This window comes from Microcaecilia unicolor, chromosome 7 (assembly GCF_901765095.1).
Source record: "Microcaecilia unicolor chromosome 7, aMicUni1.1, whole genome shotgun sequence".
NCBI lineage: Eukaryota > Metazoa > Chordata > Amphibia > Gymnophiona > Siphonopidae > Microcaecilia > Microcaecilia unicolor.
Window position 1 is genome coordinate 33,061,628 of NC_044037.1, and position 17,264 is coordinate 33,078,891.

General features: G+C 41.8%; 1 protein-coding gene across 2 annotated transcripts in view; it reads right to left on the reverse strand.

The window, feature by feature from the left end:
• Positions 1-17,264, reverse strand: part of MAMLD1 (mastermind like domain containing 1) — a 234,354-nt gene that overhangs the window by 23,622 nt on the left and 193,468 nt on the right. For both annotated transcript variants that reach the window (XM_030209722.1, XM_030209721.1), the window contains exon 3: positions 9,711-9,800. In XM_030209722.1, coding sequence (XP_030065582.1) covers positions 9,711-9,800 — 90 coding nt within the window. The remainder of the gene's footprint in view (positions 1-9,710; positions 9,801-17,264) is intronic.

The following is a 17,264-nucleotide window of genomic DNA, read 5'->3' on the forward strand; positions in this document are numbered from 1 at the left end:
GTGTTTCTGCACACCCTGCAGCTCTGTCCAGGATTTCTACAGACTAGATGGACCGTACAGGTCTTTATCTGCCGTCATTTACTATATGACTGATTTTAAATTCAAGTCTAGGGACCAGTGTTTGGGAAAATCTGGGGGTGCATTCATTGCATAAAACCCTGGGCAGAAACCATCAAAAATACTACTCAATTACACCATAGGCTTCACCAATCTGTCCTCTGTGTTCATACCCATTATTTTGACACCTAACTTTTGGAGCATTTTATAGAACTGCCCCCTAAATGGAAAAAAACTATTGTCCGTCTGGCCCTATGAGAATTACTGAATCGAAACAAAGGATTGGATTGTGATATAGGACCAGATTCAGTAAATGGCGCTCAAAGTTGGGCATCATTAAGATCCGTGCTAAGCAACCTTTATAGAATTGCGCTTAGCAAGGATTCTTGCACCCAACTTTGAGAACAAGGACTTGTGCTTACCAAAGCCTTGTATAAATGCTGGTGTGTGGCCAATGGCAGTTGGGCTTGTAAATGACCCTATTCCATTGTTTCCCAAGTCTGGTGCTGGAGCACCCCTTCCCAGTCAGGTTTTCAGGATATCCAAAATGAATATGCATGAACTTGATTTACACACACTGCCTCCATTGTATGTAAATCTCTTTCATGTTCATTGTGGATATCCTAAAATCTGGACTGGAAAGGGGGTACTCCAGGACCGGACTTGGGAAATACTGCCCTAATCTATATTACAGTGCCCCTCCCCTGGCTATGCCTCCTTTTGAGTTGCATGTCAGGCAATTTAGGTGCACAGTGCTATAGAATATGTATAGGCAGATACATGCGTGTAAGTCCTAATTAGTGCCAATTAATATCAATAATTGATTAATGGCTCATTAATTAGTTTGTGTGCAGATCTTGGATCCAGGCCCACATTTGGATGATCGTTATAGGATCTGGGGGATAAGGGTAAAATTGGGTTACTAAATGTGGGTGGGTCTCGGAAAGGCAGTGCATTAGGTGAGATGCAGGTGAATGTTTCTTAGGGTTATGTACGTTTCCCTATTAGTATTGGCAACTGCTCAACAGGAATTGCAAACCCAGCCAGAGCTACTGAGTGGGGGGGAGGGGGCAAGATTCTTTGCTGGGGTCTGTCTCTCTCCTACTCTTGTGTGTCGGGACCCAGGTGACGATAACCTGGGTCCTGGCATACAGGAGCAATGAGAGTAACAGACAGAGAGGAGAAGAGAAGATGCAGGAAGGTGGGAGGGGGTATCCCAAGTGAGGGGGGGGGGGGGGCTGGCTCTGTCTCTCGGCGGCCCTGAACCCAGCACTGAAGGCTGAGTGGTTTTTCAAGTAACTTCAGCTCTGAAAGGATCGTGCAAGACCCGTACTGCAAATCTTTTTCTTCTCTCTCCTCTGTGGGTTATGGTTTTTGCTTTTTAAAGAGTCAGATCAACCTACTTAAATAAAAAAAAAAAAAAAAAGAGTCTAGTTTAAAAACCACCAGAAGCTATGCCATGCTAAAATGCATAAATGGAAAAAGTATTCTTCAAATTAAAAATGACGTTCTCTGAACTCTCAGGTCAAGAACGCATCTTTTATTCGCTGGTGGTAGCCCTATAAAGCCAGTGCCTCTTAACCTAGTCCTTGAGATCCATCCAGCTAGTCTGGTTTTTTGAAATAACCCCAATGAATATGCGTGATGTGGATCTGCATGCACTGCCTTTTATTTTATGGACCTACACCTCATGCATATTCATTGCGAACAGCCTGAAAAACCGGACTGGCTGGATATGTCCCAAGGACAGGGTTGAATACCACTGCCATAAGGAGTCTGCATGTGCACCTTCTGCTTTTCCAGCTGACTTCTGGTAAGCTCTGCAAGTGGTGAGAGGGCAGATGGATAAGTGAAATCAGAATAAAAACTCAGACATTTCAGAGAAAGCATCTTCTAATATGGTCTTCCTTCTGCTCGCGGGCCTGCATCACCAACAGCCCTCACTACACTGAAGCAGCTCTTAATTCAAATTACAGTTCTCTTTATAACCGCCCACATTAGGTCTGAAAAATTGGTAGGTTTCCTTACAGAGAAAATGATTATCTGTAACATATTTCTGAAATTACAGATAATCTTGTGAAGAACAATACCGCACCTTGAGTATTGTGTTCAATTCTGGTCGCCGCATCTCAAGAAAGATATAATAGAATTGGAAAAGGTGCAGCGAAGGGCGACTAAAATGATAGCGGGGATGGGACGACTTCCCTATGAAGAAAGACTAAGGAGGCTAGGGCTATTCAGCTTGGAGAAGAGACGGCTGAGGGGAGACATGATAGAGGTATATAAAATAATGAGTGGAGTGGAACAGGTGGATGTGAAGCGTCTGCTCACGCTTTCCAAAAATACTAGGACTAGAGGGCATGCGATTAAACTACAATGTAGTAAATTTTAAACAAATTGGAGAAACTTTTTCTTCACCCAACGTGTAATTAAACTCTGGAATTCATTGCTGGAAAATGTGGTGAAGGCGGTTAGCTTAGCAGAGTTTAAAAAGGGGTTGGGCGGTTTCCTAAAGGACAAGTCCATAAACCACTACTAAATGGACTTGGGAAAAATGCACAATTCCGGGAATAACATGTATAGAATGTTTGTACGTTTGGGAAACTTGTCAGGTGCCCTTGGCCTGGATTGGCCGCTGTCATGGACAAGATGCTGGGCTCGATGGACCCTTGGTCTTTTCCCAGTATGGCATTACTTATGTACTTATCTGCCTTTCCACATATTAAGATTGGATGGACATTGGGTTAATAAATATAAATAAAAACTAGAAATGGGAAGTAAGGCGATACCTTTTTTAATGGACTAACTTAATACATTTTTTTACTTCCTTTCAGACCTGAGGAAGGAGTCTTTGGCTTCTGAAAGCTAGTCAGAAAATGTATTGTTAGTCCAATAAAAGATATTGCCTTATTTTCTATATTTTGTTTTTATTGGTGTCTATTAACCATTAAAGTAGACTAACATGGCTACCACATTATTTTCTCCCATCTGAGACACATTGCTTTATGAAGTGTATGGCTGTAACTGCAAGGTTTACATCAGACAGTAGTATCACAGCTTGGGACATACAGAAAGACTAGAACTAGGGAGCATGCAATCAAGCTATAAAAGTAGTAAATTTAAAACTAATCAGAGAAAATATTTCTTCACTCAACATGTAATTAAACTCTGGAATTCGTTAAAAGAGAATATAGTAAAAGCAGTTAGCTTAGCGGGGCTTAAAAAAATGTTTGGATAGCTTTCTAAAAGAAAAATCCATAAGCCATTATTAAAATGGACTTGGGGAAAATCTACTGCTTATTTCTAGGATATGAAAAAATATTCACAGAATGTGTAAATGCAAATATGATAGTCTTAAAGGCTGTTAGACTAAAGTGAGGAAGAGTCTCATATATAATACACGATGGTATTTCTTTCACTCAACAGGTGAATCCATTGCCCGTGTTAATGTCTTAATCATTGACTCAACCTCCACCATCCCAATTATATTAACAAAAAAAGACTTGCACAACTTTTTAAATGTACTTCTCAATAATGCACACTGCATTTATCTTAGGCAGGTTGGTGCGCTCTTAAAACCTCGACAGGTCTGTCATCAGAATAAGCCAGCACATATAGATGCCTGGGGCAGAAACCGGAATTGGTGTCACTCCCCCTTGATAAAGTCAATACGAAACGGGGACCTGTCGGGGTTTTAAGAGCGCACCAACCTGCCTAAGATAAGTGCAGTGCGCATTATTGAGAAGTACATTTAAAAAGTTGTGCAAGTCTTTTTTTGTTAATATAATTGGGATGGTGGAGGTTGAGTCAATGATTAAGACATTAACACGGGCAATAGATTCACCTGTTGAGTGAAAGAAATACCATCGTGTATTATATATGAGACTCTTCCTCGCTTTAGTCTAACAGCCTTTAAGACTATCATATTTGCATTTACACATTCTGTGAATATTTTTTGATATTTTGCTTTATGGGACAGAGTGACGGTCTAAAATTATTTAACAGTTAGTATTTCTAGGATAAGCAGCATAAAATGTATTGTACTGTTTTGGGATCTTGCCAGGTACTTGTAACCTGGATTGGCCACTATTGGAAACAAGCTGCTGGACTTGATGGACCTTCAGTCTATCCCAGTATGGCAATACTTATGTTTTTATGAAATGATCCCGATGATGGCCCAGGAGAAGGGCTTGGGAGCAGGAGCTAAGAAATAAAGAGAGAAAATTCTTCCATCCTCTCTGGTGGCACATTCAGTGTCTGATACTACTCTAGTAATTTATAAGAACAAAACAGCTAAATTCCATCCCTAAATTTTATTTTTTAAACTGTGCCGAAAAATTAAGACCTTAGAGTTCCTTTAAGTTGTCAAGATTATGTGTATGCACACACACATATACATACACAATTTTATAAGAATTGTTCCTAGAAAGTCCTATTCCCCCATATTCTATAAAAGTTGTCAAAAATTGTGCAAAACTCTGGGTGTGCAATTTAACTGAATAACGAACCAATCAGACCAATTGGCTTAACAATCAATTATTAGTGCTAATTGAAATCAATATGTACGCGCATAAATTTAGGCACAGATCTTTAGACATGGCCCCGAAAAGGCGGCATGGAAATGGAAGGGTCATGGGCATTTCGTGGTGGAGGAATGGACTTGAGTTATGCGTGAAATTAAAGAATATGGGGGTTCTGCACGTAAATTTAGGTGGAGGCATTTGCACGCTTTCATTGGTGCAATTAGACACACCTAAATTTACACGTGTCCCCGCACCTAAGTGCTATTCTATAAATCGCACCTAACTTTAAGCCCGGCTTACAGAATAGAGCTTAAGCATTTTTTTCTTTGCCAAATTTTTTTATGCGCAATTTATAGAATTCACCCCAATATGTCTCTTTTTAGAAAACTTTGTAGATTAAACCGTAGGTAAAATTCATCCCTACGCTAAACTTGATCTTTTTTCACTTCAGAAACCTTTTCAAGCTATTTCTGAATTAAACTGATGCACTAGCACTGATAAAACAAACCATGTTTCACCCATTTACTTGACACAACCCTGTGAAATACTCTTAGGCTCCAATTTCTCAGCTTATCTGAGGGGCTGTCAATCAGGGAAACACTCTGTTTGAAGGCTGTAAGTGATCCAGGGGCAGACAATATTATACAAAGCTCCTTCTAACATCTGCTTTCTTCTGTCCTTGTGCCACTGGCATGCTCAGCCTCACAGAACAAAACAACACTACTCTTTTGATGGAGGCAGTGACAAGATTACCATACCTGAAGCAGAAATATTTCAGCACAGCAAACATGGAAAATAACTCTGATCCTCCCAACTACTAATGCATTATGTGCTGCTCAAGGGGACAACAGCTAATACAGTTTACATTCCCCTCTCCTAGGCCTATTGCAGTTTGCTCTTCATCAAAGATGGCCCAGATCCCTGGGTTTTCAACTTTTCCACAAATAAAGTGCTAACATTTGGCAATAATACCATTGTTTTTGGTTTGGGAATGATGAAAAGCAAATGAAATATAAGGAACTTGTCTTGACCGTGCCTAAAATCTTCATGCAGGCCTTAAACATCTGTTTAGCAGCAGGTAGGAACATGTGGAAAGTATACAGTGCTATTCTTTGATCAGTGCAGAAGGCGTCTTCAAATTATTAAATGGTACTGGACGGCACACGCAGATGAATCCTACTACTACTACTACTACTACTTAACATTTCTAGAGCGCTACTAGGGTTACGCAGCGCTGTACAAATTAACAATTAAGGACGGTCCCTGCTCGGAAGAGCTTACAATCTAAATGACGAAATGTCAAGTTGGGGTAGATAAGTTTTCTGAGAAGAGGTGTAGTGATTAGGAGCCGAAGGCGACATTGAAGAGGTGGGCTTTGAGCATTGATTTGAAGATGGGTAGGGAGGGGGCACGGCGTATGGGCTCAGGGAGTTTGTTCCAGGCATGGGGTGAGGCGAGATAGAAGGGACGGAGCCTGGAGTTGGAGGTGGTGGAGAAGGGTACTGAAAGGAGGGATTTGTCTTGAGAGCGGAGGTTACGGGTAGGGACGTAAGGGGAGAAGAGGGTAGAGAGGTACAGAGGGGCCGCAGATCGAGTGCATTTGTAGGTGAGTAAGAGAAGCTTGAACTGTATGCGGTATCTGATTGGGAGCCAGTGAAGTGACTTGAGGAGAGGGGTGATATGAGTATATCGGTTAAGGCGGAAGATAAGACGTGCGGCAGAGTTCTGGATGGACTGAAGGGGGAGTAGATGGCTACGTGGGAGGCCGGTCAGGAGTAGGTTGCAGTAGTCAATTCTCATGCAGATATACCTGCATGCAACATTCCTTAATTCCTTATTTGTCCTGTTTGTCTGGTCTTGATTAGATTATAAAAGACAATTGCTTATTTCCGATCTGACGAAGAAGGGCAACCTTTGAAAGCTAATCAAGAAATGTATTAAGTTATGTCCAATAAAAAAGGTATCATCTTATTTTCTTTTCCATGTTTTATTTTGTTTGATTTCTATTGATAACCTTAAGAGTGGACTAACACGGCTACCACTATCCTCTTGATTGGAAAGCATGCAGAGCAAGGCTCAGGGAATTAGCTTACCAAGAGAACCTCTAGACTGCCTTTCAAGAATACACATCAGAGTGAACTAACACGGCTACCACACTCCTCTACTTAAAAGACAATTGAAAATCAGATTTTCAGCTCTCTACTCCCCCAGTACTTAGAGTCAAAATATGGAACTCTCTACCTGTTTCCATCACAACAGAAAACAGCTACCTCAACTTCAGGAAGAGGCTAAAAACCTCTCTCTTCCCAAAGACTGCTTTCATAATAATCCATCATGACTTCTACTTCCTAGTACCATCCATTATCCTTTCCTTTAATGTTTTTAGGCTCATGCATTACACCAATGGTATCTAATGTTTCTCATACCTCACACTAACACTATCTGCTTTTGTCTCACCTAGAATGTAAACCGTACTGAACACTGGAAAGGGGATATTAGAGGTATACAACAATTGAACTAAATTGAATAGAAAAACTCTGTCAAGCAGGGACAGTCTCATATGTGATTAGCGTACAGCACTGAGTACGTGTCTAGTTCAAACACTTTGTAAGGCTTTTGAGAGAGATGAACCAGCCATTTATGTAAGTTCAGCCAAACTTTGGTCGAAGCCCTGGGATGAGTTTCTGTCAGTAGATGCACATGTATTCGTTCAACTGTCTGGAAGACTCCTGTCCTGCGAGCTAAGACTTCCTTGATAGATCCCTTAACTAATATCATTAAATTCATTAAGGAAGGTACCGTTCCAATCTCTATTAAGAAAATGGTGGTGCCTTCAGTGATTTAAAAAAAAAAAAAAAAAAAGTCCTCCCTAGATTCCTCTTTCCCAAATTATGGGCCTATTTCAAACCTGCCTTTCCTTGGGAAAATCACAAAATCCTATGCCTGAGTAACTCCAGGATTACCAGCACCATGATATTCTTGTTCCACTGCAAGCTGTTCTCTGAAGAGGACATGACACTGTGATACTTCTGCTCTCAGTACTGAACAATCTAAAGGTGAAGTTAGACAAGGGTAATACTGTTTTGGAGTTCTTCTAGTTGTGTATTCAGTGTTTGACACATTAAGATACTCAATCAACTTAAAACTATCCGGTTGGGTCCTGCTATTTTAAAATGTTTACAAGTCATTCCTAACAGGAAGCTGTCAACAAGTTACTGTCGAGAACTAAAGTTCTAACTGGAAGCCCTTCATTCTGCAATCATAAGAATATCAGAATAGCCATAATGGGTCAGACCAATGGTCCATCTAGCCCAGCATCCTGCTTCCAAGCAGTGTCCAATTTAGGTCACAAGTACCTGGCAGAAACCCAAACAGCAGCAATACTCCTTGCTACCAAACCCAGGGCAAGCAGTGGCTTCCCCCATGCCTATCTCAATAGCAGACTATGGACTTTTCCTCTAGGAACTTGTCCAAACCTTTTTTAAACCCAGATACATTACCGCTGTTACCACATCCTCCAGCAGCGACTTCCAGAGCTTAACTATTCTTTGCATGAAAAAAATATTTCCTCCTATTTGTTTTAAAAGTATTTCCATGTAATTTCATCAAGTGTCTCCTAGTCTTTGTACTTTTGAAACAGTGAAAAAAATCAATTTATTTTTATTTTTGTTACATTTGTACCCCGCGCTTTCCCACTCATGGCAGGCTCAATGCGGCTTACATGGGGCAATGGAGGGTTAAGTGACTTTCCCATAGTCACAGGGAGCTGCCTGTGCCTGAAGTGGGAATCCAACTCAGTTCCTCAGGACCAAAGTCCACCACCCTAACCACTAGGCCACTCCTCCACTGTTGCTACTATTTGAGATTCTACATGGAATGTTGCTATTCCACTAGCAACATTCCATGTAGAAGTCGGCCCTTGCAGATCACCAATGTGGCCGCGCAGGCTTCTGTGAGTCTGACTCACAGAAACAGAAGCCTGCGCAGCCTTCTACATGGAATGTTGCTAGTGGAATAGCAACATTCCATGTAGAATCTCCAATAGTAGCAACATTCCATGTAGAATCTCCAATAGTATCTATTTTATTTTTGTTACATTTGTACCCTGCACGTTCCCACTCAAGGCAGGCTCAATGCGGCTTACATGGGGCAACGGAGGGTTAAGTGACTTGCCCAGAGTCACAAGGAGCTGCCTGTGCCTGAAGTGGGAATCAAACTCAGTTCCTCAGTTCCCCAGGACCAACGTCCACCACCCTAACCACTAGGCCACTCCTTCACTTTTACCCGTTCTATACCATTCAGGATTTTATAGACCTCAATCACATCCCCCCTCAGTTGTTTCTTTTTCAAGCTGAAGAGCCCTAACTTCTTTAGCCTTTCCTCATATGAGAGGAGTTCCATCCTCTTTATCATTTTGGTTGCTCAGCTTTCAACCTTTTCTAATTCCACTATATCTTTTTTGAGATATGGTGACCAGAATTGAACATAATGCTCAAGATGAGGTTGCACCATGGAGCGATACGGGGGCGTTATAATATTCTTGGTCTTATTTTGTATTCCTTTTCTAATAATTCCTATTGGCTCTTTTGGCCGCCGCCGCCGCCACACACTGGGCAGAAGATTTAATTGTATTGTCTACGATGACAACTAAATCTTTTTCTTGAGTGCTGACTCCTAAGGTGGACCTCAGCATCGGGTAACTATGACTTGGATTTTTCTTCCTAATGTGCATCACTTTGCATTTGTCCACATTAAATTTCATCTGCCATAGTTCCTCAATCTCCCTGACCTTATTTATTATTAGAGCAACAGGAGAGGTCATAAGGTCTTATGGTGTGTTTTTGGAGGACATTCAGCTATTCCCCTTCATCTATGTACTGCCGCTTAATGGATAGAGCAAAATAAGTTAGCTCTGATGTTTTGCAAATACACAGTTAGAATTATTACCATGCACTAGGGCTATTAACACATTTCACCACAGATCCCACCTTACGCAATGGACCTAGTTAATAATGAGCAATAATGGCATTAGCGTACATTAGTAAATCTAGCTGACAGACTGTTGAAATAGTTAGGGCTCTTCAGCGTGGAGAAAAGCTGGCTCTAGAGATTATGTAATGAATAAACTACCTCATTTTCTCCACAGAAAGATGTAGGCTTTTCTTGCACTTCTAAATCCCAGATATTCTCGTTGTAATTGTGAGTCTCAAACTGAATTCTCTGCAAAGAAAGAAGACAATTTATATTAGCTTGGTTTTACATCATTATTTTACATCTCTTAGCGTGGTATGAGACAATCAAAATTTACATTCATGTAAGACAAACCTCTCATGGAGTCAACTCCCTTGCCTCTCCTGCTTCAAGTCAAGCAAATCCTCAGTCCAACTTCAACAGACTGAGGTTTCAACATCCAGAGAGAATGGTGTGGCTGCAGTAACGCAACAATGTCAAGGTGCATTCTGCAGACAAAGGAGCCTTTGTTCTAAACTGCGCTAAGAAATAGGCTTAGAGAGAGTCCTTACATGAGTCTTTCCGGTGTGCTAAGCCCATGTCTAGCGTGGTCGTAGATCTGGTCTTGTGTTAATGCTAGAATTAGCAAGCCGCCATTTACAAATATGAGACCATGTACTGCCTACTATTTAGGAGGTGCTAAGGGCTCTCATGTTAAGGACATGCTACACAGTCAGCGTGGCAGTAGTGTCAGTGCGCTGGCTGATTAGCGTATTCATGATCATTCTCCACCCCCAACACGCCCCCACCAAAAAAAAAATATATATATATAAATATTATTATTATTACATTTATATCCCACATTTTCCCACTGATTGCAAGCTCAAAGTGGCCTACAATAAATCTGTAATAAGGCTATAGTACAAGAGGTACAATTATACAATTGAGAGTAAGATAGAATAGCAATAAACAGCAGGAGGTAAATTAAAATAACGGGTAATTAGTGTCCTTAAGTCATATTAATGTTAAGAGTTAGTTGAACCCGGATGCTCAGTGCAAGCAGATGGCAAAAGTAATGCAGAACACTTTCGCACGCCCCGCGTTAGGCCATTTTGTTGTGTTAGGAACGCAGCTTAGTTAAAGGGCCCCAAAGCTATTTGGGTGGACGTTCACAAGAATCAACAGCTGAATTGTGACACTTCTGTATTTGAGGCAATCTCAGTGGTTGGTCGGCTGCCACCCGCAGCGGATCGCCGTTGCGCACTCCCCCTCCCCGGTGCATCACCTCAAAACACTCTCCCCTCTCCACCGGGTGCATTGCGCTTACCTCCCGGGGTGCTAGGAACTGTCAACTCCGCCGGTTCCCTCCTCCCGCTGCCCCGGAACAGGAAGTAACATCAGAGGGATCAGGGAACTGGCAGAGCAGACAGCTGCACGGTTGCTCTCTGCATCCCCCCCCCCCCCCCCCCCCCGAGCAATCTTACAGGGTTCATCACTCCAGAGAAACATTACTGATGTACAGATCAGGGCTTTTCAACCCATCCTTGGGACACACCCAACCTGTCAGGTTTTCACAATGAACGTGCATGAGTTCAATATGTGTGCAATACCTCCAATGTATGAAACTCTATCTAGTGTACATCCATTGTAGGTATCCTGAGAACCTGACTGGCTAGATACATCCTGAGGACTGGACTGAGAAACCTATATAGATGTATACATGCACATGTGTCTTAATTACATGCTCTCTCATTAAATGTTCTAAACCATGTCACACCTACTACTCTTTGGAAAGTCCTTTTTTCCCCATTCACTTTGTATTTACAAACTGTGGCTGGTCCATTTTTCTCCTTATGTCATTTTATTGCTACAGAGCTGAGATCACCAGCCATCTGCAGCTTCATTTCATCAAGGTCCGATTTCTCCTTGGAGCAAGGTCATTCAGGACAGGAACATAAAATCCTGCTTCCCACAACTGACAGTTCTTTATGCCTTCCCGTAAAAAAAAAAAAAAAAAAAACTCCTTGCTAATTTCAAATGATTTTACTACTCTGCCTTTACAAAGAGAAGGCGGCTGATGTGCAAATACATTACAAGGATCTAATAATTTAAATGCTGCGCGACACCCTCTGAAAGCAATTAATGGCATTTATTTGGAGATAACTGAAGCATTTCAGGTTTAGCTCTGGAATCCTTGCTGGCTTCATGGGATTTGTAGGATATTAGCTATGGGTCAAAAAACAAGACCCCTCCCCCCCATCAGCATTAACGTAGGTCCTACAGCGCCTGTGTAGTCCATCAGGCAGAAATAATAAAAAAAAAAACTGCAGGCAGGCAATGTATACAAGTCACCAGCTGCAAAACATTCCCCTATTGTAGGTGTAATTTTAATAAAGCATCAATAGGTATAAAATTGCTTCATTCATTAGAATGGATGGATGCGAGAGGAAACACTTATTCCAAAGGTGTCGGATGAGATTCCAAATTAAAAACGACTAACAACAGAAAATTAACATACTGCACAAATACAACCAAAGCCACAGACAATCTGTAATTGCTCATAGATTGCTTCTGTTGCATCTTCTCCTGGAAAACAGTGTGGCTGCTTCTCACCAGTTCAGTGTCCATACATTAGCAAGTGCCTGGCAAATTAATTAGCACTTTCCTTCCGACCAATGCAGACCATAAAGCAGCTGAGTAATGAATTAATTGGGAGGAATCCATAATTGCTCCGGCTATCAGTTATTCACTTCTAGTCCTTATCCTGTCCTCAGACAGCAATAAGCTAAGTGTTCTAATACAGTTTTACATACACAATAGGTCTTGCTTAGACATACGTCCACACTTTCTGCAACACGCCAAGCATGGAGACCTTATCATGTCACAATTAGGACCTCCCAGGGAGTCAGCCAAACACAGTTTCTTTCTGCGGATACAGAGGGCAAGATTTAACATCCCCCTATGCACAACTAAGGTGGGAGACTGTGTGGAGATATTACCAGGAGCTTAAACTTGCTGGATGTGGAGCAAGGAGCTTAAATTGACTGCTCATGGATACTCGGTGTGTACTGGATGCAGTCGAGGCCTCCTGTCCTTTTATGAATGATATAAAGAGAGGTCAGGTCTCCTCGTTGCAATAGCCAGTCATTTAGTGAGCAAAAGGAAGTAAACACGGATCAACGTGGCTGAATTCATATACTGCAACCACTGTTTTCAACATGCAATATTATTGACCTCATCATCTTGGCACTGTAGCCAACCTATCATTGTCCATTCTTTTACTCATTTCCAACCACACAAACAGAATGAGGCAAACGCTAAGCACATCTCGAGAGAAAAGAGATAAAGAGAGAGAGAGCTACAGAGTTCTGGCTGGTCACTAGAAGCACAGAGATACCACATCTGTCTGATCCCTGTGCCCAACAATATAAACTGATTTTACAATTGGACTAACTTAATACATTCTTTTTGATTAGCTCTCGAAGACGCCACCACCTTCTTCAGATCAGAAATGAGCAAATGATGTCAAATATCAGAATGTATTAGTGAAAGATAAAAGCTTTTCAGTGACAGTCTCACGGTGAAAGGTAGGGATGGAGGTAAGAAAGAGAGAGATGGAAGTAAATTTTGAAAGTGTTTTATGTCCACAGCATGCAATCAGAAGCATATCTACCTCTGAGCAAGCCCAGCAAACGTCCCGGAGCTGCCCACTGCTGAGCTACCAGAGGTTTAATTTTGCTTAAAAAGAAAAAAATCTGAGGCAAGTGGTGGTGGCAGGAGATTAGCGTGGCATACACTACACTTACTTCTAGCAGTGCTGCTGCCATATGGAGTGTGTGGTTTCTTGGTTTAAAGGGACACATTCAATTGCTCCTGTTTTTCAGTAGTGCTCAAACAGTGTCTATGTTAGACTTTCAGATGTGGGAGCAACCATCTCTCTTGTGTAAATAAACAATGTTCTGGTGATCTGTACAGATACCTTGAGACGCTTTCAACCACAAATCCTACCAATTCTTTTCTGCCATTTCCTCCTCTTCCGTCCACGCAAAATCCAATTAATCTTTCAGTTTATCAGGTAATTGAACTGTGCATTCAAATAAGTTCTCCCCTGGCTAGGAAGCATGAGTAAACTCTACCTTCGCAAGGAAAGAAATTAGGTCAACAAATTACTCTTGGTTTTCCTTCATAATTATTTCAGTTTGCTGTTTCTAAGAGAACAGATGAATTAGAGCAGGCTGGTACATTTTCAACTTATGTCCCCAAATTTCTATTATAGCAAAGATTAAATAATTTATTTCACCATGGCATGACTTGATCTGACTAAAGTCTAGTATTATAGTTTGCAATTTTATTCTAGAGCTCACATTAAATAACAGATACATACCTTAGGCCTTAAAAAATCACCACAAAGCATTGAAAAAGGGGTACAACTGGATCTAGAACCTACCTCTCCATTTATATATGTCTCCAAATATTAAGTATGAGTTCTGTATGACACCTGAGAGAGGTTAGACCAAAGGCCGCACTCACTGGAGCTTAAAACCCAGTTTTCAGTCTAGAGACTTAACTAAATTAAACTACAACAAAATTTAGTCTTGGATTATATTTAACACTAGTAAAAAAAGGCCCGTTTCTGACACAAATGAAACAGGCGCTAGCAAGGTTTTCCTTGGAGTGTATATGTTTGAGAGAGTGAATGTGAGAGTGACTGTGTGTGAGAGTGTGAATGTGTGTGTGTGTGCGTGCTCCTGGGAAGAAAAAAAAAATGTCTGTGCTTGGTTTTGAGTGTATGGGAATGACGGCTGTGTTGGGGAGTGGAAAAAGAGATTAACTAATGGGCTTCCTTGCTCGTGTGTAGTAATCATCGTGCACCATGGCCGGAGTCGGAGAGGAGAGGGAGAGCGGTGGAACGGAGAGCGAGCGGCTGCGGGAGGGTGGGTGAGGGGGACGGGATCCAGCGCCGTTGTTGGTTGGTTTTGAGTGTATGGGAATGACGGCTGCATTGGGGAGTGGAAACCGAGATTACCGAATGACAATCTGATTTGTTGAGTGTCATTGCTCCGCCCTCCACGTCATCACGTTGTGACGTGGGGGCGGGGCAGACACTCATGGGATCTTGCAACTACAAATTTAGAACGTTGGAGCTGCCTTTTATATAGAGAGATATTCTTCCAGAGAAGCAAATCCTTTCTTTGACTGTTACGTTTTCTCAGAGTGAGATTATTTGTTTCTTTAGATCCTCCCAAGCTGCAATCAATCTACAATCAGAAGCGTCAAAGATATCCTAAAGAAGAAGGAGCCAGGCTGAAGGCCAAAAACCTGGGCCTGTAGTGCTAATGTACTCAAACATTTCTGTATAAACATCGACATAAGCTATGCAAAGAATCTGATAATGCTTCTTTCTCCGACTCTTTGGAAACGTTTCCACCGCCCATAAATGTCCCAGCATCAGAAAGCCTTCAGGGAACCGAAGACTATATAATTCATACCTAGATGTAAACAAAACGTTTTAATAAGCAGGTTAGAAGCCAACACCTTAAGATCAATGGGCATAGGAAGCAGGAGAAATCTCTTCTTTTTGAAATACTACAAGGGACAGAGTTTGTAGCTCCTCCAGAGTAAGAACTGGAAACGTTTTCATCCTCTTCTTTTTAAAAAGTTTCACACACAGAAGAGTTGGCAGCTCTGCCTGGTTAGGAGGGAATCTCTTCCTGTTCCCATTTTTCCCACTGCCTCCCTCCTATAACTTCCTGTGGTAAATGCACTCTGAGATTAAGGTGACCTCTCCCTCTGGATCTCTCCAAAAAAATTTCTCTCTCAGAGTCCTCTCCAAACAAGTAACGTAAAATAAATAAATAGAACATTCCCATAATAAATGAAACTCCCTAATCCCTTATTTGTCCTGTTTGTCTCAAATAGATTGTAGACTTTTTAAAGCAGGGGGAAGTGTCTCTTATGTACAGAGCATTGCGGACACCTAGTATCACTATAGAAATGAAGTTGTAGTAGTAGAATAAAATAACATTAACTGATGATTTTACCCTGAACGTAGACCTATATTCGCAATCTAAGATAAAGTAACTTTTGATTAATCTGGTAGTTTTCTTCTGCTCTTTTCAACTTGCAGCTCTGTAGAAGTCAGAGCTGAGATCTGTCATTCCACACCCTTATTTATTTATTTGGACTTTGCTCACACTTTTTCAGTAGTAGCTCAAAGTGAGTTACATTCAGGTACACCGGGCATTTTTAGCAACTACCCATGGATTTTTAACCCTATTTTGTATCCCTCCCCCTCAACATACCAAATCTGGCCACTGCCATGCCTGTCCTGAGCCAGGGATCATGCACTGGGGTTCCTGCAATTATGAGGTCTGAATCTGGCCACCAGATCACTGTTAAGCAATGACCATGACAGCCTCTCTCTTTGGGCTGTGAATGCTGCCTCCACAGCATGCTGAGCCCCAACCGTCTTGGCCATGGAAACCTGACTTGGGGAATCAACCAGGGTTCTTTAGCCTGCTAATGCATAGCAGTGGCCACTCGAACCACATTTGTATAAGTATCTCTCATCCCTACATTTGAGGGATAGTACCCGGAGGTAACTTTGTCTCCTGTCTGGCAGCATTTCATCCTCTTGATTGGAAAGCATGCAGAGCAAGGCTCAGGGAATTAGCTTACCAAGAGACCCTTCTAGACTGCCTTTCAAGAATACACATCAGAGTAGTTTACAGTACAATAGGGTATAGGAAGAAAGATGAAAAACTGGTTAGAAGACAAAAGACTGTTAAGGAAAGCAAAGAAGAAATAGCACAGCCAGAAGTCAACAGACATCTGGGCACACTGCTTGGACTATCGAGGATCCATCCTCCAGTCCAGGGTCTTAGGTGGCAGTAGCAAACTCCAGTATCACATCACATGGAGCAGGTGTATCAAATGCGAACAATGTGGCAGGTTCCATGTGCAAAGTACAACACAAGTAGGCAGCACACACAGCAGCAGCAATGGCAGTTCTGCTGGCTCAGTGATCCCAATCAGTGTACAAGTGCTAAGGGGATGGGATTTGATATACTGTCTGTTACAAAACGCCTAGCCACCTGCCTGGGGTTACCCTGAGGCCACTTAGATGGTCTATCCCCAGCTCTACATTAGCACCCTCCTCCCAGTGACTGGGTCACAACCAACTCTGGGCGAGTTTCCCACTCTCAAATTATCCCCTGTGATTTCTGGGTTACTGGGGCCACACTCCCAGTGGTCCCACAGTTTCCAGAAAGCACTCATGGACCCAACACACAAGCCACCAGGATTCTTTATCAGTCCAGACAGCAGAGTCAACAAACTAAACAGGTTTACTGTCACACAGGAACAATGAACACACAAAAAAAGTGCAATCAGCCAACAATTACAGGTAACTGAAAAATGGATCAATTATAACATTAACTAAATATTTGTATACTGTCTCAACAGTACCTGGGAAGATCAGGATATATAACTGTTCACAGAGCCTTAGCAAAGAGATCTGTCTCTCTGTTCTCCCGGGCTAAGACTGAACTCAAAACCAGTAAAGTCCAAATGAGATGAGCTCCTGGGCCAATCAGAGCCCAGTCAACAAGATTTCAAATATATACTGCTTCTTGCTTGTGTCAAACTAAAGAAAAAACACTTAGTTCTCTGTAACAGCTTTACAGCAAAGAAACACCACCTGCTGGCCAAATAGGAGAAATACACTTCAGAACA